The sequence below is a fragment of the Hibiscus syriacus genome, unplaced genomic scaffold, assembly GCF_006381635.1.
Source record: "Hibiscus syriacus cultivar Baekdansim isolate YM2019G1 unplaced genomic scaffold, ASM638163v2 tig00112507_pilon, whole genome shotgun sequence".
In the NCBI taxonomy this organism is placed as follows: domain Eukaryota; kingdom Viridiplantae; phylum Streptophyta; class Magnoliopsida; order Malvales; family Malvaceae; genus Hibiscus; species Hibiscus syriacus.
The window spans coordinates 960,490-982,955 of NW_024063351.1; the positions used below are offsets into that span (position 1 = coordinate 960,490).

The window sequence follows — 22,466 nt, forward strand, 5'->3', positions numbered from 1 at the left end:
GCTGAAAAATATATATTAGTGCTTTTTTTTGAAAAAATAATTATTGATTGATATTTATGGGTGGAGCAGTAAAATACAAATCGGACTCGTATGTATATACAAATTAATATAGGAATTAAAGTGATTTAGAAGAAGGGATTGTATTTCAAAGTGTGCCCCTAGGGAGTACTGGTAGGCATAATTTGTGATGTGACCCTATTTTCTAGATTATAATTGTTGACAACAGTGAGATGGAGAAGACTGAGTAGCCCTGTAGAGATTGCATCCAAAAATCAACATTTTTCAACCATGGAAATTAAAAGATTACGGCCAAAAAATGATTATTACCAACACTTTCCAAATAAAAGTGTCGAAAATTAATTGGGTGACAGTAAATGAAAAAAAATCAGAGTTTTTTTATGATGATGAAGAAGAGGAGGAAGGAGAAGGAGAAGTGGGTGGAACCAATCGATTAGCATGATTGCGAATCTTGTGACGGCCCTTGCCCACCATTATTTTAGGAGCAGCCACCCCTCTAGCCGGAAAATTCACATGATTGTCCCTTGGCAGAAACATGCAAGCTCTAGTTCTCCCTTCTCTTCATCATTCACATGATGCCACCATATCCATCATCATCATGCAACATTAAATCCTTACACAGCTAATGATTGTCGTGTCAGACCAGAGAGCCATGTCCCTTCCCCCACACCATAAACCCTTTCTTTTGTTCTCTATCTCAGATCTCTCTATATATATCTTCACATCTTCCTTCCATCCGCTTTATCCCTCCACTTCTCACTTCCTTTTGCCTCTTTGTCTTCAACTACAGCTGCTACTAGCTGTCACAGTAACCCAGGTTTCAGCTTCCTCGGCCAAAGCCCCCTAACCAACCTCTCCTCCAAAAGGTGATCTTTTTTGAAAAGGGTAAAGTGGGCTTAGGTCCCCACTTCTCTCTCTCTCTCTCTCTCTCTCTCTCTCTCTCGACTTGTTATTTTCTTTCCTTTCACCAACAAAGGGTAGACATTGTCTTTCCCTAATGGGGGCACTTGTTCTCCAAGCCTGTTTATCCTACATGGGATGCTGTTTGTCTTGCATGAGGAATTTTCTTCCCATTTCTTTTCATTTTGAGGAATGTCTGGTTTTCCCACAAGTTTCTCTAACAGGATCCTTTGTCTTTTTCCATGTCTCAGCTTGTTTTCTTCTTTATTTTATCTTAATTTCTTTACCCTTTTAACTCCTTTCGGTCCCTTCTTTTATACGAGCACAAGGCTATAGAGCCATTTTCATGTCTATACAATACCCTGCTAATGTAGTCAACAACGACTCCATCATATAATCGACTTTTATCCCTTTCTTTCATGTTTGGGCAAGCCGAAAGAGTGTTGGGACAGCTGTTGGATCTATTTCTTTCTTTTCTTTATTTTACGTACTGGTGTATTTAAATGCTAGGCCTACTACTACAAAACTTAGTACTCACACATGCCCCTGTTTCTCCTGTCGGTAGTTTTTGCTGGTTTCTTAGGATAACCACCATTATCTACCATTTTGCTTGATTGAATAATGTTTAATATCATGCATACATACTATTAATGTATTTCTGCCATTATTTCCCTAGGGATACTGTCTTCCATGTGTAGTGCAATGATTTATACACCAATAAAGAAGAGGAGTAGAGATACACTTTTTTTTGTTTTAAATCTTATGGTATCTGAGAAATATATGGTTTTGGGTTTGCAGGGATATTAAGAAGAGAAAGAGGGTAAATTGTTGGATGGTCATGGAAAGGCTAAACTCAAATCTGTACCTTCAGAACTGTTACATAATGAAAGAGAACGAGAGGCTGAGGAAGAAAGCACAGGTTCTTAACCAGGAGAATCAAGCCCTTTTGTATGAGCTCAAACAGAACTCTCCAAGGCCAACAATCAGCAACCAATATACCTGATCTCGATATGAGCTCCACTCCCCATGCCCTAATTCTACCAACCCTGATCCCCCAGCAAGAGTAACATCATAAACCCACCTTGTTATCATCTCCTTTTGTTCTTTTTTTTTTAAGATGTAAAACCATAGCCAAATTGTACTGGTGGTAGCTTCGTTTACTAGTTCATTTCTATCAGCCTTATATTTCATGGGGTGGAGGGTGTTAAAAGACATGGATTGTGAAGGGTGTATCTGCGAGGAAGAAGGAAATAATGTTATCATAGTTTTAGTTTTACAAGCTTTTTTCAAACTGGATAAAACGAGTATATACATTAATCTTAGAAATTTATTAATTCAATTATTAGATTAAAATACTGTTATCCTAATTGATTCACAATTGGGTTCGAGTGTCTGCTACCCAAGAGAAGGTGGTGATATAGACAGCGTGTTCAGGATTGTGAAACGCAAACAGGGCAAATACTGGGCGACTTTCTGTTTAGAACATTTAAGAATGACAAAAAAAAGTCTAATATAAAAATAAAAGTCTAAATTATACTCATAATTGATATTTTCATTAATAATATGTGTTTAATACTTTCAAATCTTTAAAGGACTTATGTTAAGTTTAATTTTTTTTAAACAATATCTTTAAATAATAATTTATTAAAAAACTTTAACTATTAGAATGATATCTTAAGTTGCCTCGACACGTGGCTAGACCCTACGTAGACTGTCTGACCCCATTCGTATTTAACTTAACCCATCCCACCGGGGAGGCAGCCAATGGAGGGGAGGAGTGGCCCTTCTCGCACGACTCTCCTCCACAGAAACATGCAAAGCTCTAGCATGTCACGCGTAGCTTCCTGCTGCAGATGTTAATAATTTTTCATCATATTTTAATTTTGAAAACAGCTATGAATGTAAGATCATGAATTCACGATTGAATTATATTTTGTTATTATCGATTATCAATTGATTTAACGTAACGAAGTATTATGTCTTTTGAATTATATCAATTGACTTTATTATGTCTTTTGAATTATATCAATTGACTTTATAATATTCGACGGATTCAAAAATATCATAATATATCATCGAAGCAACAAATGAACAAATCAATTATCATAATATATCACGTAAAATAATTTTGAGGACACAAATGAACAAATCAATTATCATAATATATCACTTAAAATAATTTTGAGGACACAAATGAACAAATCAAATTTATAAATTTGAGGGCACAAAATAATTTTGAACGTTGAGCATCACGAAACTAAATAGTAATACTACTATTCTACCATACCTTTTGAAATATTAAATTTAAGCAGTCAAGTCATAAAGCATAATTAAACAATTTAAGTATAATTTTTTATGCAAATAGAAACAATTAATTTTATTAAAAATAAAAAAAAATCCAAAATTACAATAAAAGGCTCACAACTATAAGCTTAAACTACGCATAAAATTAACATTTTCTTATAATCATGACACAAAAAATTCACTTTAGATCATATAAGAGTCGTACAAAGAAAAAGTTAAAAACTCATTAAAAAAAGCTCAAATAATCGATACGAATTGATCTAATTGTATCGACAAAAGAACCACAATAGAAGATGAAATTCTTGAAATCTCACATGCAATAAAAAATTAGAATCGAGCATCGTGAGACAATTATCTCTAAATGCAAATCGTGTAATCAAATATGACAATCCAAAACAAGGAAAATTAGTAGGATAATGACTAAGTCTTACCTTGATTAGTCAAGACGATGTCAAATCAAATCATGAGATAATTAAACAAAAATAACGATCAAATGAACATTTGAAGAGATCCAAAACATGCCAAAAGATACAAAAAAAAAAATTATAAAAGCAGTGAAATATGTCTCATAAAAACATAATTATTAAAAAACTAAAATATAGAAAAAATTAAAGAAGATCGACTACTGACAACTAAACCTAAAATTAATATCATCGCCTGTTAACGAAGATGATAAAAAAAAGAGAGCGAGCGGCCTTAAAAAAATTAGAGAGAATTTTGATTTAACTATAGATCTAAAACTAATACTCTAGCATGACATCATTGTAAGATATTAATAATAATAAGTCGAACGAATAAGTGTTTATGTGGTAAGAAATTTGTTATTTCTTGAAGAGGACTTGAGTTTGAACACCATGATTGTCTGGAGTGTGAACGTTTAATGTCAAAAGGTTGAGAGTTATTTTCAAACATAATCTGACTTGTACTTACCCTAGATTAATAATAATAATACCATCAACCAATTGGTTAAGTGAGATGAGACACTAAATTCGTTAAACTAAGTCAGGGGTTCAAATCTTGAAGTTCGCGTATGGAGTAAACTAAATTGAGATGATCGTCCACATAATAGGCCCATACAAAACCCGATTTAGATTAAGTTAGTCAATAGATCATATTCCAATGATTAATTAAAATAATAATAATAATAATAATAAAAGTTCAAAGATAATGAGAGGTGTTATATGACATCATTTTTTATAATTTAATATTATATTAAAATACTAATAATAAAATTAAAATATTTTTATATAAAATAATATTACCACCCTTAAATATAAATTGCATATTCGTTCACTTAAAAAAATTCATAAATTTTTAAATTTGACATTTCAAAATAAATTTCCTCTAAATTGATCACACCAAAATAATTTTTCTAACTTTTACCCTATACGCAACGTCTATGCTATAAACTTGTCTCTATGGTATTATCATCCTTCTTGGGAAAGTTATACCATTAATGCGTTGGTCACAAACAATTGTTCCTTGAGTATCCAAGTGATGCCCACACCTCCAAGGCCGTGAATGGTGTATACTACAAGAAAATACATTTTCAGTGACACTAAAAATTGTCACAAATTTAATAACTAAATATCATAGTGACAAAAATATTTGAGTTTTCACCAAACTCTATCACTATTGTATTAATGACGACTTTAATGAATTTTTTCACAATTATTTATGTTTTTTGTAACTACGTTTTTTACACAAAAAGATTAATTACAGTGACAAAAATTTAAACACTAATAGTATGCTTATTAGTGACATATATTTTATTACAAATACATAATTAAATTAATTATTTAAAAAATTATTATAAAATCAATTATAGTAGATATTACATTTTTAGTTGTATCCATTTTCTTTAGGAACTTGCATTGTAATCATTATCATCATTAGTTATTCGTTAACGATAGATAATGTGACATCTCGACATGTTTATTTTTCTATATAACCACTACAATATTCAATTTATTAATCGACTAATCCAGATCGAGATACTACATAGGCGAGGGTGATCCTCCCAACCCAATTTGCTTAAGAGATGTAGTAACTCATCTTACTATACCAAATATTTGTTAGTTTCACATGTTATTTTTTGATAAATTAATATAATGCACGTGCTTTTAAGATGATCGAACCTGATTTCTTCAGGGGAAGAGTGCAACGCCTAACCATTATGCTAAGAAAGAAATATTTGTTTTTAACAAAAATATAATATTTATGTTAAACTATTGTCAAAATTAATTTTATTTATTTTATGAGAGAATATATTAATTATAGTATAAATTATTCTGGGTTAAATGTCAGGTTATCATTTTTATCTGTGCATATATACAAAAAGACTGAACTCCAGTAGCGATGATGGGATTTATTAACAAATAATTACCAACCTGTTCGACTGAAGAGAAATGAAGCATGTGAACCGAAGACCACAGTGTAACCCAGCTGGAGGCCTAAGAAGCCCAGATATATTCCAATAAGCCCTGACAAATGAGCACAAAATAGCATCATATATGTCTTATTCCTCAAAGGTGTGAACAATTTGAAGACATAAAATTTTATACCTAAATTTAATAAACAGACAATCCCTCTTCAACCAAAAATGCAGCTGCTAGTTCAAGGAGGAAAACCCAGTTTTTACCTACAACCATAGAGGCTTCACGCAAGCTGTAATTGTGGCGGCTGTGGATCTCCATCATATGGTTCAAATGTGCCGCAAGACATTGACAAAATATAGTTAAAACGTTTACATGTCATTCATGTCATAATGCAATGGGTAAAAGTTTAGCATGATGCTCAACAATTCCTATATATACAAGCACAAGTAAATGCACCAAAAACTGCAAGTACAGACATACAAAGTTGGAAAATAAGATTTCAACAAAGCATCCACTTTGTGCCAACCGTGTCCCTTACTGTGGCAAACAAAACAATTACAAATTGTGACACAGGAACAACATCAATATGTAATGTAAGAAGGGGTATGTAATCAAGCAAATAGATGTAAACAACAGATACACACATAATATTAGCGCATAACACCAGAAAAAAATAAGCTAATCAAATCCACTCAACATGAATGTTCCAGCTGTTTTCAAGAAAAATGACATCGTAAGCTTTAAATCCCCCACAAAGAAGTAAAGAAATCATACATGCTCTAAACACCAATTCTTCTGTTAATGGTGCCTGTTCATTGAAATACCATCAAGGATTGACGACTGAAGCAACATGAAACTATTTTAATTAGCCTTCTAATGGTAAATCATTCTTATTCTCCGAAGAACTGAAAGATTCGAAAAGGAGCAGAACACATAACACAATAAACCCTCTATCACAAAAACAATTTTTCAAAATAAGGAACCAAAAGCCACCTTCTCAATCTCAATGATTAAAGAAAGAGCAAAGACATAAGCAATTTACCTATTAACAGGATTCAAAACAATAGTAAACTTCACATTCCCCACAAAGATAAAGAAAATCAATATAAGCTTACTACCACAACTAGCACGCCAGAATAAACATTGGAAGCAACGATGACATCTGCCTGGGGAACCTAAGAAGGGTGCTTTTGATACAACCTAACATTAGCCTTGTGTCTTGATCCCTATGCTCCATCCAGTTATTAACCAACAACATCAATGATCCAGCATGTTGGTCAAAGAAAGCTAGAAGCCGGTGGCTGCTTGAATTAAAAACATGGGCTGCTAATTTTTTTTAATTATTTTGTAATAGGAATAATTATAAAATTGAGTCATTGAACTTTAGGTTATTTACAAGATTAGTCCCTAAGTTTCAACTATAAACACCCTAGCTCATTTAGCTTGAAAATCATCCCAAAAATCATTTCTTTCTCCCAATACTAGAGAGCTTTCTTGTGAGTAGTGAGTGTTTTGTAAACACCTGTAAAATTTCTCTCTTAGTAAAAGCTCTGCAGCAGTCCGGAGACGTAAGCAAAATTGGCTGAACTCCGTTATCAATTTCGGGTATTATTTTTCCGCTTTTATTTCGCATTCTCACTAATTTGGTTATAGGGAAATTACTTGTACTCGGTTTATTTCCTAACAACTGGTATCATGAGCTTTTGGTTGTGAATTTTGCCAATTTTTTCTGCGAGGTTACTATTCACGTGAATAGTGAATTTCGTGAATAGTGAAATTTTGTCGACGATACGAATTTGTCGACGGAGGTGTTCAAATACACGGCGGTTCACAGAAATTGTCAAAAATGATTCAAAGAAAGCGATGGCTGCAGACGAAGGGAAGGTGAAAATTGAAAAGTTCGATGGTGCGGACTTTGGATTTTGGAAGATGCAAATTGAAGATTTTCTATACCAGAAAAATCTATATCAACCCCTCTCAGGAAAACAACCAGAGGGCATGAAGAATGAAGACTGGGCTCTTCTCGACAGACAAGCCCTGGAGTTATCCGACTGACGTTATCCCGCAATGTTGCTTTCAACATAGCAAAGGAAAAGACCACGGCGGGTCTTATGGCGACTCTCTCCAGTATGTATGAGAAGCCATCGGCCTCAAACAAAGTTCACTTGATGAGGCGATTATTCAATTTGCGGATGACGGAAGGGGCATCAGTGGCTCAACACCTGAATGAACTCAACACAATCACAACCTAGTTGAGTTCCGTGGAAATTGAATTCGATGATGAAGTTCGAGCTTTAATTCTCTTATCATCTCTTCCAGACAGTTGGAATGCTACTGTTACAACAGTTAACAGCTCGTCGGGAAATAGTAAATTGAAATTCGACGATGTTCGGGATCTGGTACTGAGCGAAGAAATTCGACGGAGAGAGAATCGGGTGAAGCATCAACCTCCTTAGCCTTGCATACGGAGTCCAGAGGGAGAACTTCAGAAAGAAATTCAAATCGTGACAGATCCAAATCTAGAAGGTAAAAATCAAGAATGGGAAAGAAAGATTTTACATGTTATAATTGTGGCAAGAAATGTCACTTTAAAAGAGATTGTCGAGCACTGAAGAAAGATACCGGTGCACAGGAATCTGCCAACGTGACAGAGGAGACATGTGATGCCATTATTCTAAGTGTCAACAGTTTGATTGAATCATAGATCTTGGATTCAGGGGCATCTTTCCACTCCACCCCATGCCGAGAAATCATGGAGAACTATGTCAGTGGTGATTTTGGGAAGGTTCATCTAGCTGATGATGAAACCTTGAAGATCGTCGGAAAAGGAGACATCCGACTAAAGTTGCCAAACCAGACCACCTGGACGCTGAAAGGAGTAAGACATATTCCTGGCCTCAAAAGAAATCTGATTTCTGTAGGACAGCTTGATGGAGAAGGATATAACACAACTTTTTCAGGCTGTGAATGGAAGATTACCAAAGGAGCACTCGTCATTGCTCGTGGTAAGAAGATTGGTACTCTCTATGTAACCTCAAATTTAGAGAATATCATTGCTGCAGCAGATGCTGATGGAAAATCAAACATGTGGCACCAAAGGCTTGGTCATATGAGCGAGAAAGGAATGAATATACTTCTGTCAAAAGGGAAGCTGCCGGATCTAAAGAATGTAGATGTCGGACTATACGAGGATTGTATCTTTGGCAAAACAAAAGAAAGTCAGCTTTACAAAGATTGACAAGACTCCCAAGGCAGAAAGGTTAGAATTGGTTCATACTGATGTATGGGGAGCATCCCCAGTTCTATCTCTTGCAGGCTCACTATATTATGTCACCTTCATCGATGATTCAACAAGGAAGGTGTAGGTTTATTTTCTGAAGAAGAAATCAGAAGTCTTTGATACCTTCAGAAAATGGAAGGCCATGGTGGAAAATGAAACTGGTTTGAAAGTCAAGCGGTTGAGGTCTGACAATGGAGGAGAGTACAGAGACAGTAGATTCAGAGATTTCTGCGCAAACAATAGGATCAAGATGGAGACAACAGTTCCCATAACACCGCAGCAGAATGGTGTAGCAGAGCGCATGAACAGAACTCTGAATGAACGTGCCAGAAGCATGAGGATACATGCCGGATTACCCAAATTTCTATGGGCTGAAGCTATCAACACTGCAGCTTACCTGATCAACCGTGGGCCCTCAGTTCCTTTGGATGGCGGAATACCAGAAGAAGCTTGGAGCAAGAAAGAAATAAACCTTTCACACTTAAGAGTGTTTGGTTGTATTTCTTATGTACACATAAACTCTGCTGAAAGAAGTAAACTTGATGCCAAGTCCAACAAATGCGTCTTTGTTGGTTACGGTGGTGATGAGTTCGGTTACCGGTTTTGGGACTACGAAAATTGAAAGATCATCAGAAGCAGAGACGTCATTTTTAATGAAAATGTGATGTACAAAGACAAGTCAATCGCAGAATCAAGTAATACCGAAGCTGAAACAAAGGAATTTGCTGAGTTCGAGGAGATTTCTGGAAATGATGTTCAGATCAGTCCTGAAGCAGTTCAAGAGGAAGAACCAGGCACACCAGAACTGAGACGCTCCTCCAGAATTCCAAAACCAACCCAACGGTATTCTCCTTCTTTACACTACTTGTTGCTGACTGACAATGGTGAACCAGAGTGCTATGATGAAGCAATGCAAGTGGAGGATTCAGTCAAGTGGGAGTCTTCCATGAAAGATGATATGGACTCGCTTATGTCAAATCAGACGTGAGAATTAGCTGAATTACCACCAGGCAAGAAAGCACTCCATAACAAGTGGATCTACAGGATCAAAGAAGAGCACGATGGGAGCAAACGCTACAAAGCAAGATTGGTTGTCAAAGGCTTTCAGCAAAAAAAAGGTATTTACTACAATGAAATTTTCTCTCCAGTTGTAAAACTGTCTACAATCAGACTAGTGTTGAAAATTGTAGCTGTAGAGAATTTACATCTTGAGCAGTTAGATGTAAAGACAGCTTTCCTTCATGGTGATTTGGAGGAAGCAATCTATATGAGGCAGCCAGAAGGCTTCATAAAGGCAGACAAGAAAAACCTGGTATGCAGGTTGAAGAAGAGTTTGTATGGTTTAAAACAAGCTCCTAGACAGTGGTACAAGAAGTTTGATAGTTTCATGAGTAGCAGTGGTTTTACCAGATGCCAAGCAGATCATTGTTGCTACATCAAGAGGTTCGACAACAGCTTCATTATTTTATTATTGTACGTTGATGACATGCTCGTTGCAGGCTCAGACATGCAAGAGATTATACGCTTGAAGCAAAAATTGTCAAAGCAGTTTGTTATGAAGGATCTGGGTGCTGCAAAGCAGATTCTTAGGATGAGGATCAAGAGAGACACAAAGTCAGGGACTTTGATGTTATCACAGGCTGAGTACATCAACAAAGTACTCTCCAGGTTCAACATGCAAGATGCTAAACCAGTAAGTACACCTTTAGGTGTTCATTTTAGACTCTCCAAAGAACAGTCACCAAAGACAGAGGAAGAACGAGCACACATGGTGAAGGTGCCGTATGCCTCAACAATTGGAAGTCTCATGTATGCCATGGTTTGTACTAGACTAGATATTGCTCATGCAGTGGGAGCTGTTAGCAGGTACATGAATAATCCAGGCAAGGTACACTGGGAAGCAGTCAAATGGATCCTTAGATATCTGCGGGGTACCACAAACAAAGAACTTTGTTTCAAAGGTGGAGATACGATACTGACAGGCTATGTAGATGCTGACTTAGCCGGAAATGTCGACATCAGAAGGAGCACTACAGGGTATGTCTATACTCTAGGAGGAACCGCAGTGAGTTGGGTTTCTCAACTACAGAAGATAGTTGCTCTCTCCACAACTGAAGCAGAATATGTCGCTGTTACGGAAGCTAGCAAGGAGATGGTTTGGCTCCAAAATTTCTTGGAAGAGTTAAGGCAAGAAACAAGAAAACAATATATTGTATTGCGACAGTCAAAGTGCTATCCATCTAGCTAAGAATCCGTCTTTTCATTCCAGGACGAAGCACATACAATTGCGATATCATTTTATCCGGTCTCTTCTGGAAGATGGGATTTTGAATCTTGAAAAGATCAGTGGAGCTCAAAATCCGGCAGACATGTTAACAAAGACGGTGAATACGGACAAACTGAAGTTGTGTTCAGCTTCAGTTGGCATGCTAGAATAAAATACCAGAAATGCTGCTGCATTGATCGAGGTGTGAAGACATATTGAAATCAGTCTTCAAGTGGGAGATTGTTGGTCAAAGAAAGCTAGCAGCCGGTGGCTGCTTGAATTAAAAACATGGGCTGCTAAATTTTTTTAATTATTTTGTAATAGGAATAATTACAAAATTGAGTCATTGAACTTTAGGGTATTTACAAGATTAGTCCCTAAGTTTCAACTATAAATACCCTAGCTCATTTAGCTTGAAAATCATCCCAAAAATCATTTCTTTCTCCCAATACTAGAGAGCTTTCTTGTGAGTAGTGAGTGTTTTGTAAACACCTGTAAAATTTCTCTCTTAGTAAAAGATCTGCAGCAGTTCGGAGACGTAAGCAAAATTGGCTGAACTCCGTTATCAATTTCGGGTATTATTTTTCCGCTTTTATTTCGCATTCTCACTAATTTGATTATAGGAAAATTACTTGTACTCGGTTTATTTCCTAACACAGCATACATAAGAGAAGTCAAGAAAAGTGGAAAGAGTACTGATTGCCACTGTTTCATACATAATCTGCAGATCATACAAGAATATGAATAATAATCCACGTAACTACGGTGTGCAAGATTTAACTGAAATGGAAGAAAGATTTAACTTACAAATTTACAATATGATTACAAATTTACAATATGATCCGATTGAATGCCATAAACCCCAAGCAAATAAAATACCTCCCCAATTCTTATCTAGTATAATCAAACATGTTTAAAATCCAGGTTAGAAGGGGAAACTAATAAATGTGTTTGGATATAAAATGATGCCGAGTTATTAAATTAAGTATTCTCTAACAAAAAGAGTTAAAATAGGTTCATACTTCAAACCATAAAGAAAAAAAAATTATAATAACGGTTAACGGAAGTGGAAAACAGGAAACGCGGGAAGGGGAAAGGCTTTATTGGGAGGAGAAGAGCACATATGATAACGGAAGCGAAGGAGGAAACGGCGGCGCAAATAAACCAACGAATCATGAAATTGTCGAAGGAGTGTGGAGGCGGGAGTTGGAGGATCAGAGTAGGAGCATAGAGTGTTGCAACATAAAACAATGTCATGGAGATGCAGGCGATAACTGCCACAGGCTTCGACAAGCTTCCTTTTATCTCTTCCATGGACGGTGGCGGCAGCCTGGGACGCGGGAAATAGAAGCTAACGCTCCTCCAGGGTTTTCGGGTTTCGGATCGGGGATATCTGGTCGGGTCGGAATCGGACTATTCATGTTTGAGGGTTTCCGCCCAAACGATTCATTTGATCAGACTACAGCAAGTGTGAATAATTCGGGGATAGACATGTTTTTTCCCTTCACCCGCTTTAAGATTTAGGGTTAGTTCTTCCTTTATCATATAGAACACACATCAATAATGATTAACAAAATATTTTATAAATGAATCTATAGATTTGTTTTTTCTTTAATATTGACTTTCTGTTTAATTTATGAATTGCGAGTAGTATGGTAAAATATAAGTGTATCATTCAACTTCGTAAAGTCAATGTTCAGATATTTTTGTTCTAAGGTTAGTTGTTTGGACTTTTAACATCTTTAGAGTACAATACTTATTACTGTGTTGAATACATTTTTGGTCCGAGAGACATATATAGTATTGCATCATATTTTAAGTTAGTACACCATCAACAACGGATTTAAAAATATTGTTTTAATGGACACATATGTATTAATAATAAAAATAAAAATTTTATGTAACGAGTAAAAATGAAAATTCAGGATGTACAACTTCAGTAAAATGAATAACCAACATAAAAAATTTGAATTTCAATGTATATACATCATGATGCTATGCATGCTAGAGTATCATAAGTTTATTTATCAGTGAGAGTGCTTGAGATTCTTACTATTTTGTTCTTCTTCAACCAAACTCACCATATTGTTGTTTATGAATTATAGTCACAATAAAAAGGTAAATTGGGCCAGAGAATCGTTCCATAATAGGTTTAAATTCATTTTTTTATAACGGATTTTGCAAATTCGATTTGGATTAATGGATTAAAGAAAAGGGAGGAAAAAAACTGATGCAAAACTAAAGCATTGACTTCCCTCGTGATTCTGTGTTTGAAGTGTACAACTAAAACATGAATCAAGTTTAAATTTCATACCAAATTAAGCACGACACTGAAGGAACAGAAGTTCCATCTTCATTATACTACAACGAAGTTTTGTGACTTTTGGTATTTTCGGAAACAAGTACTGAAGTTTAAGTCACTGTTTTGGGATCAAAATCTTCTTCTCATGGTCCCAATCTGCTTATGGCTGAGACCGAAAGCCTTCTCCAAGAGCTCCTCATCTATACCAGATCCAAAAATGGCAGAAGGAATCTTCTGGAGCCCTGGGTTTTGGCTATTGAGACATGCAAATATGGTAGCAGGCTTCTCACCAACATTCATTTGAAAATGAAGCAGTCCTTTGGGAACACCATAACTTCTCCTTGCTCAATCACCCTGGCGAAAACCTGGTTGTTTGAATCAACAAACCCTGAATAAACACTGCCCTGTACCACGTAGGCAATCTCGGTGGCCCTGGGGTGGAAATGGGGTGGATTTATCCCACCGGCTTTCAAATCGGCTCGCACGAATGACATCCCCAGTGTGTTGATCCCGGGGAAGATTGTTGGATTCACCGGGATCGTGGCAAGCCCTGTTTCGGTGAAGTTCCCACTGGCTTTTATCCCCGAGAAGACGAAATCGTCGGTGGATGCTTCCGAGGAGTTTTTGCATGGGAGGGTGGTGAGATGGGCTGTTTTTATAGCACCGAATTTGGGGTTCGGGATGCAGAAATCTTGGATCGGATCAGGGTCGGAGGCTAAGGTTTCATCGCCACGCAACAACAAAATCGATACTAAAATCAAGACCCACATTTTCCCTACCATTTTCGCCCTACTCAATCAAGAAGTTCAGTTGGCTTTTATATAGAAGGCCATAAGCAAACCCAACAATCACTTTTTTATATTTTGATCAGCTAACTTTTATTTTTTTTAAAATAATAACTAACGTTACGTTTTAATTTTATTCTGATCACATATGATTAAAAAATTACCATAACCCTGACATGATACCTTTTAAAAATATTTCTGATATTACTTTATGATGACGTATTAGCATCATTGTTAGTTTTTTAACAGTGGATGACTGAAAAATAACGTTATATATGATTTTGAAATAAAAAATAACTTAGTGGTTAAAACTAAACAAAAATAATAGTTAAAGTACTATACATGCAGTTTACCCTAAAGCATAAAACTTGCTTAAAGCTAATACGCTGCAAACATACTTACAAACGCAGAAAACACCAGTTTTCTATGGCAGAATCCCAGGGAGCTTATTATTCCTTAGTGTGTGTGGTTAGGAGAATGTGAGATTCTTATGGGAATAGAATTTATATTCTCCCGTTTGGTTGGTCGGAAATGTCTTTTCCGGTAATCTTATATTATCAATAGTGGATTTTTTGGGATATATTACCGAGAATGTCAGTATCTTCATTTCCTTAGGTATTGTTAGATTATCGACGTTTTGGACTAAAATACCCTTAAATTGTTTTTTTCAAAAATATCTTTATTTTGTCATTGAATAATAAAAATTCTACGAAAGTTAAATTACTAATTTATCCTTAAACTATTTTAGATTTACAAAAAAAAAATCTATAATTAAAATTTTATATAAAGTTCAGGGGTTAAAATAAAATTTTACCCTTTCATTAAACCTTTTTATATTTTCAATTTTATAAAAAAATTATATAAATTTTATGAATTTAAATTTTTTTAAAGAAAATATATAAATATTTTCTAATTTGTTAAAAAGATATATATATAATAAGGACAATTTGGTCAAATATACATTATAATAATATTTTATTCCTTTAAACAAACACTGTAATCTTATATTCCTGCTAAACCAACCAAACACAAAATACAACGTTCCCAGTAATCCTAATCTCTGGTAATCTTTTATTCTCACTGTTAATCTTACATTCCGTGAACCAAACACACCCTTAAAGACCTGCATTATTATCATCCAAATGCATCCCTTTTATTTAAGAAAATAAAATAAAATTTAGTATAATTTATAAAAAATAGAAAAAATAAATTTTTTACATTTCTATTACTTAAAAAAAAGGAAAATTAAAACTTTAAATCTCATACTTAAAATTTTCAGAATCACTATAATGATTGCAGACTGTTGATGTCGTCCGCGTGGACAATAATGATTGCAGACTGTTGATGTCGTCCGCGTGGGAAGATCAATGGACAAGTGTGGAGGGCAGCCAAGCCAATTCATCAAAGTTGAACATGCTTGAATATGAAGGGACGTGAATTTTGAGTCATGATTAATTCCACTTTGTTCTTGTATATTATGTTTCTTCTTTTTCTTTTAATGGTTTATCTTTTAACTTTTGGCCTTAGGATTTATGGTTAAAACTATTTTTTAGCTTGGCAGACAATCTTATTGTCATTTATATGTATTTAAAAAGAATTTATTAAATGTTTGGGTGACGAGATAAATACGTCAGTGGTGTGATATAAATGATATATAATTTTCTTATTTGAGTGTATGCACAAAAATGTTGTATTTATTATTGGTAAAATAACTTATTGTTTTTTTAAAAAATAATTTTATTTTTAATGATTTTTACTCAAAATAATCATTTAATAATAAAATTTAATGAAATGATTTTTTTAATTAAGACTAACGTTAAATTAATTAACATGATAGTTAATCGATTTTAATATCAATAATTTATGTATATAAGATAATTTACATGGATATTTTTGTTGATATGGCTATTTTCCTTACATGTCATGTCAGTAAGTATTTAAAATACATTATTTTTTAAATAATTAAGTCATTTGTTATACATTCAGAGACACCATTCAAAAATTGATCAGTTCTTGTCACATCAGATTTGATAACACTTTATCGATTTTTACATAGATCTTTTTGCTTGTCGAAACGTTTAAAAGCTTGTGTCCATAAGAATAGACTCCCAAATTAACTCTCATATACGTACAAGACCTTTGATAAACAAGTTCTGTAACAGTCTTACATGATGCGTCAAAATAAAATAATAAGTTTGACCATCATATTCATCTAACTTGATTAGTCTTATGACTAGGGGAAGATGCATGTGACCCCATAAGGGCCTAAATGCATACCTATTATTTTATATTAGATATTAAATATAGTTTAATATATTAAAGGAAGAAGAGAAAAATAAAAAACTTTGTATACTCATTATATTAAAAAAAAGAGTATTACAATTTTTAGACCCTCATTTCTAAATTTTTAGATCCGTCACTGCTCATGATCATATGATTGTCATGTGCATTAAAGACAATTATGAATATCCTCAACCGAGACTAAAAAAGAGATTAACTAACTGCAACTAGCCAACCCTCTTTCTCCTTATGATAATCCACTTTTTCATTCCTTCAAATACTAACCAATGAGCGTTCTCTCACTGACTACGACTCTAAAACCAGAAGAAATGAAACACTCATGATCGACGAGCTCATCTTGCTCCCGTCAATAATTAGTACAGTAGACGTGAACAAACTTCTCGATCGATAAAATTAGTTGAAATCTCTCCAAAAAAATCAGTAAAATCATCATTTTCTCCATAAAAAATCAGAACAATCATCCTCACCACCTCCTTCTACCTCTTAAAACCTGCCACAAAACACTTGTCTCCCTCTAGCCGCTCAATGGTAAAGAAGTCAGAGGGACATACGACAAAGAGAAGGGAAGCAAGAAGGAGGACATTGCGAGAAACATCGCCTGTCCTTCCAAAGAGGATCACCTCTATTATTCGTGCTGAAGAATTTGTGAATGGAATTGTTTGGGCCCTAGCATGCCAGCCCTCACCCAACATTATTACACTCAATGGGCCTGGTCATATTTTGGATGAAACACCCTAAGAGCCACTATAAACAGAGACAATGCTAATAGAACTACAACAACGATTGCCTTAATGCCTCACGAACATTGATATATTTTTTCAAACTCAAGTACTCGATAAAACCCCTTAGGATAGCATGTAATATTTTAAAATAACTAATGTATGTATATTTTTTTATCTTTGTTTGAGGCCCAAATCTTCTAGAACATTCTTATTATCCTCAATCATGTTGTCATAGCGTTGAGTTGTTTCTATTGTGCTTCCATAATAGAGATGACCCTAATCTTTGGTTAAAAGAGCATCGAGTTGTCTTTGCTCTGAGTGCCGAGAAGCCTCCACTCTGCATAAGAGATAAGATGCTTCCAAACGAGATAGAATCCTCCACCCATGTACTGCAAAAACATTGAGTTATCTTCGTACCTACTAATCGTGAGTTACCTTAGTAAGGTGTTGAGTTGCATGTACCCCGAGTTACGCCTACAGAATAGTTTGAGGGGTCTAGACACATCTGCTTAGGTGTCAAGATGCCTTTTTTTTGGTAATGCCATGAAAAAGATGTCTAAGTTCTACTTGTGGTATTTGGTACGCATAAAGATACTATTAAGCTTATATTTTGATATAATAAATAAAAACAAAAGCTTTTTGAACTTAATTGAATTTCTTTAAAGATTTCAAAAATAATTCAAAGTCCATAAAACAAGAATTTGATCACAAAAATGCTTTTTTGGGTAAGTAGTGTTGATATTATTCTTATATTACTGATACTGCATGAACAATATCAATATTATTCTTATGGTATCGATACCAAAGGTAAGAGAAGTATTGATACTATCTTTGTAGTATAAATACTACCTGTTGTTTTCAAAATTGTTCAAATTTCAATATGAAAATAAAGCTAATTCGAAATAAATTAAAGCAGGATTCTCAGAATAAGACCCAAAATAATTTACAAAATAATTTTGTTGAAACAATTATCCCCTACCTGTGTAAAAACACATGGATCCCATAAAGATCTCAATCAGGTCATTAACTTATTTAATTGAGTAAAACTCCAAAAATCTCGAAACATCAATTCATTTTTTTTTTCTAAAAAATAAATATTTTCCCACTTAAGATCCACCGTTGGTTTTCATCGAGAAATCTCAAAGAAGACTAAATCTATGTAGATTCAATGAAAAGACTTTTTCCTTGTTCATCGAGGTTCTCGCTTTTGGCATGATTTTCAAATAAAATAAGATTGAGATTGATCAAAACAATAAGAACAAAAGCAACAAAAAAAATGAAAAAAATTGTTAGTTGATAAGTGCTTGATTTAGTTAATATTTTTCTTTTAAAATACTCCTTAATCATTGGTTTTTGTGGCTTATTTGTTCATTTTGATTCATTTTCTGTGTAGGACGTCAGATTCTGGAAATTGCACTAAAAAAAGAATTCTGATGTTTTTTTATTTTCAGAATCAAAGCTGGATTAGTGAGCATGACTTCGGGCATGAAACATCCGACGAGGAGATAACGTCAGCACCTTCTAGAAGATCCAGTCAGCATTTCTAGAAACACAAATGGATTGGCCGCACGTTTCTGCAATTCGGATTTGGACTAAACTCAAGTTTTAGGATAATATTTTAAACATTATATTTTATCTTTGTTTTAGGTATTTTAGTTTAAATAGATGTTAGTATTTCAATTAGGATTTAGGATATTATTTTAAATAGTATTTTATTTTATCTTTGTTTTAGGTATTTTAGTTTAAATAGTTTTAAGTGTTTTAATTAGGATTTAAGATGTTGTTTTAGGAATTATCTTTAGCTTGTTTTTAGGAATTTAAATGCTATAAATACCCTCTCAGGGTAAGCCTAGAAACTTATCTCTCTCATCTGTGAATTAAATCTTCTTTTTCTCTCTATTTTTTGCATACTTCTTCTATTTCGTTTTAGAATTTTGTTTTCAAATATGCTAAGTATGACTTTGGTCATGATTAACTAATTTTCTTTTAAGCCGAAGGCTAAAGCGAAGACTCAATTCCAAACGTGAGAATTGTAAGGTACTTAAATTGCTTCGGATTTTTCTCTCTGTTTTCTGGGGCATATTTTCCAAATCAAAATTATTTTCAAAACCAAAAGTCAACGTTGGTCTAGATATTGTTATGGTTAACTTTGGAAGAAGGATCGGGTTATTAAAGCATATTCGACTTCCGAAAAACACACTTAGCAAAATTGTTTGCTAAGAGGAAACCGAGATCGGAATCAGTTATTGTTGAAACAACATAATTCGATTCGGCAGTGAGGAATTGTTCTTGTAGTAGCCGAAGTGAATTTTGAAGTAAAGATCTGTTTCGATGATCCGAGGAATTGAGGCAAATCTGAACTCTGTGGCTGCTTTTGCAATAATTTTTTTATCCATATCTCTTTTATTTCATTTTTAATCTTTATCTTTTTATTTCTTTAAATAATTTAAAAACCTCCTTTTATATTTATTACTATTATTTACTATTTTATTATTTTCCCTTTTAAATTATAATTATTTATTTTATTTTAATATATCTTTTCAACTTTATCTGAAATTCCTATCTTCCTCTAAATCAAGAAAGAGTTTTTCTCAATCAGAAAAACCTCAGTCCCTGTGAATCAACCCTTATTCTCTATACTACTTTTCCTTTCTATTTATTAAGAAGTTGGAATTATTTTGATAACAAAACTATGGTTATCAAATTGGCGTCGTTGCCGGAGACTAACGACAAGTACTGATTTAATTTTCTAGTTTTTGATTTATGACCAGAAGAAACCCAGGTGAATTTGCAGATCTAGATCCCAAGATTGAAGAATGAGCATGAAGAATCCACGCACAAATGATTCTAGAGAAAAGAAAAATACAAGAAGAATAAGAGCAGAGATCAGAAACATAATCAAATCCAGAGACAAACTCTGAAGCAGACACATACAACGAAGATCAAATGTCGATTGTAAAAGAAGAACAAACGATCCGAGAGTTATCCACAGCTTCTGTCACTCAAACGCTATTATGCATCAATTTTCCTAGTGGCAGGACTCCGTTTCAATTAAAGATAAGACTTATTCATCTTCTTCCCACCTTTCACGGCTTTCCCACTGAAGATCCGCACAAACACTTGTTAGAGTTCCACGTGGTTTGCACTAGCATGAAACCACATGGAGTTACCGAGGATCAAATTAAATTGAGAGCTTTCCCTTTCTCTTTAGCCAACTTGGCTAAAGATTAGTTATTTTTTTTAACCTCCGAATTCAGTTAATTCATGGGCTGACATGAGTCAGATTTTTCTTGATAGGTTTTTTTTAGCGGCTAATGCAAAGGAGTTACGAATGAGTATTCTTTCCATTCAATAAAAGAGCGAATAAAGTCTTTATGACTATTGGGAGTGTTTTAAAAAGCTTTGTGCACGTTTTCTGTAACGCGAATTAAGTGAGCAAATGTTAATTAAATACTTTTATGAATGCCTTTTACCAATGGAGATAAAAATGGTAGATGCCGCCAGTGGAGGAGCGTTAGTCAACATGACCCCAACAATAGCAAGAGAATTGATTTGAACCATGACAATTAACTCATAATAGTTTTAAAGTAAACCCAGCTGACGGGTTCACGAGTTAAGTACATTTTCCCTTGAAAATAAGTTAGACAAATTAACTGAAGTAGTTAATTCTCTTGTTGCAGGAAAATGTAGAGCAACAAGAGCATGTGGGATATGCACGAAGATATACCATCTGACGTATTGTTGCCCGCTGATACAAAAAGGAGGCAATGCAAAAATCAATGTCGTAGGAAACTTTCCAGGTCCTCCACAAAGACAATACAATCCATACAATAATACTTATAATCCAGGATGACGAGACCACCCAAACTTCAGCTATGCGACAAATCAAAAGCCAGTTTATCAACAAAGACCTCCTATTCAATAGCAAACACAAAAGACATTATTGGAAGAAATCATAGGAAAGTTAGCAATTTCATAAGAAAAGCTGGTTACATCCCAAGAAAAATTGGTTACGTCCCAGGAAAAGCTAATTGCATCCTAGGAAAAATTCCAAAGTCGAATCGAGACACATCTTTAAGAGTTGGATAACCATGTGAGCCGATTAGCTCAAACCGTGGGGAAATTGGAATCACAATGAAGACTACCTTATCAAACAGAGTTAAACCCGAGAGAGAATGTTAGTGTCATCACACTCCGAAGTGGAACAATTATCTCACCCTAAGTTCCAGCAGGAAAAGCCACACATCAGAAAGAACAAGAGGAAACACCATCTCCAGTAATACAAGGTACGTCTGACGCACATCCTTCTCTTTCTTCTCATGAAATCACGCCACCACCCTTCCCATCAAGTTTGATGAAGCGTGATAAAAGAGCTGAAGAAAGGGAGATTTTAGAGGTGTTCCAAAAAGTTCAAGTCAACATACCTTTTCTTGAAGTAATTCGACAAGTACCAAGGTATGCTTGATTTTTAAAAGAACTTTGCACTACAAAGAGGAAATTAATGGGAGAACATGTCTCTGTAAATTTTCAACGAAAGCTCCCACCAAAGATAAAAGATTCAAGTATGTTCGCTATACCTTGTAAAATAGGTAATTTTAAAATTAAACGTGCAATGTGTAACTTAGGAGCTTCAATCAATGTTATGCCATTTTCTATTTATAAAATGATTACTAACGAGCCTTTGAAGGAAACATGAATAACCATACAGTTGGTTGATTGATTTGTGATCTATCAAATGGGAGTAATGGAAAACGTCTTAGTAAAGGTCGACGTATTATTTTTTCATGCAGATTTCTATGTCATTGATATGGAACATGATAGGTCGGATACTTATTCTGAAGTACTCTTAGGCTGACCCTTCCTAAGCACCGCACATACAAAGATCGATGTTAAAAGTGGTATACTAACAATGAAATTTGATGGTGAGATCGTTGAATTTGATGTTTACAAAGCAATGAAATATCCAGATCATGTTGAAAGAATTAATTCTGTTGATGTTATAGATCCTTTAATTGATGAATATATTGAATCTAATTTTTCTTATAATCTTTTCAAGGATCCTGAACTTTGCCACGAAGTTTAAGAAAGAGAGTTTGAAAATATTCATTAAATCAATTTTGATTTATCTTTACATTCCTCTAAAACTAAAATTCTACCTTCTGTTTTGTAGTCACCTGAGATAGAATTGAAGCAGTTACTGGAACATTTGG

At 34.4% G+C, this 22,466-nt stretch overlaps 1 protein-coding gene and 1 pseudogene across 1 annotated transcript; both read right to left on the bottom strand.

The window, feature by feature from the left end:
- Positions 1–737: 737 nt before the first annotated feature.
- On the bottom strand, positions 738–12,493 carry LOC120181051 (CAAX prenyl protease 2-like). Its single transcript, XM_039186282.1, has 11 exons — positions 12,246–12,493; positions 11,981–12,035; positions 11,809–11,851; positions 6,733–6,872; positions 6,321–6,408; positions 5,864–5,953; positions 5,613–5,675; positions 2,318–2,391; positions 1,918–2,151; positions 1,784–1,819; positions 738–818 (listed from the first exon to the last, which is right to left on the bottom strand). The coding sequence occupies exons 1-11, from the start codon at positions 12,458–12,460 to the stop codon at positions 738–740; spliced, it is 1,119 nt and encodes a 372-aa protein (XP_039042213.1). The 5' UTR covers positions 12,461–12,493.
- A 911-nt stretch (positions 12,494–13,404) lies between these two features.
- LOC120181035 lies at positions 13,405–14,230 on the bottom strand (annotated as a pseudogene).
- Positions 14,231–22,466: the final 8,236 nt, after the last annotated feature.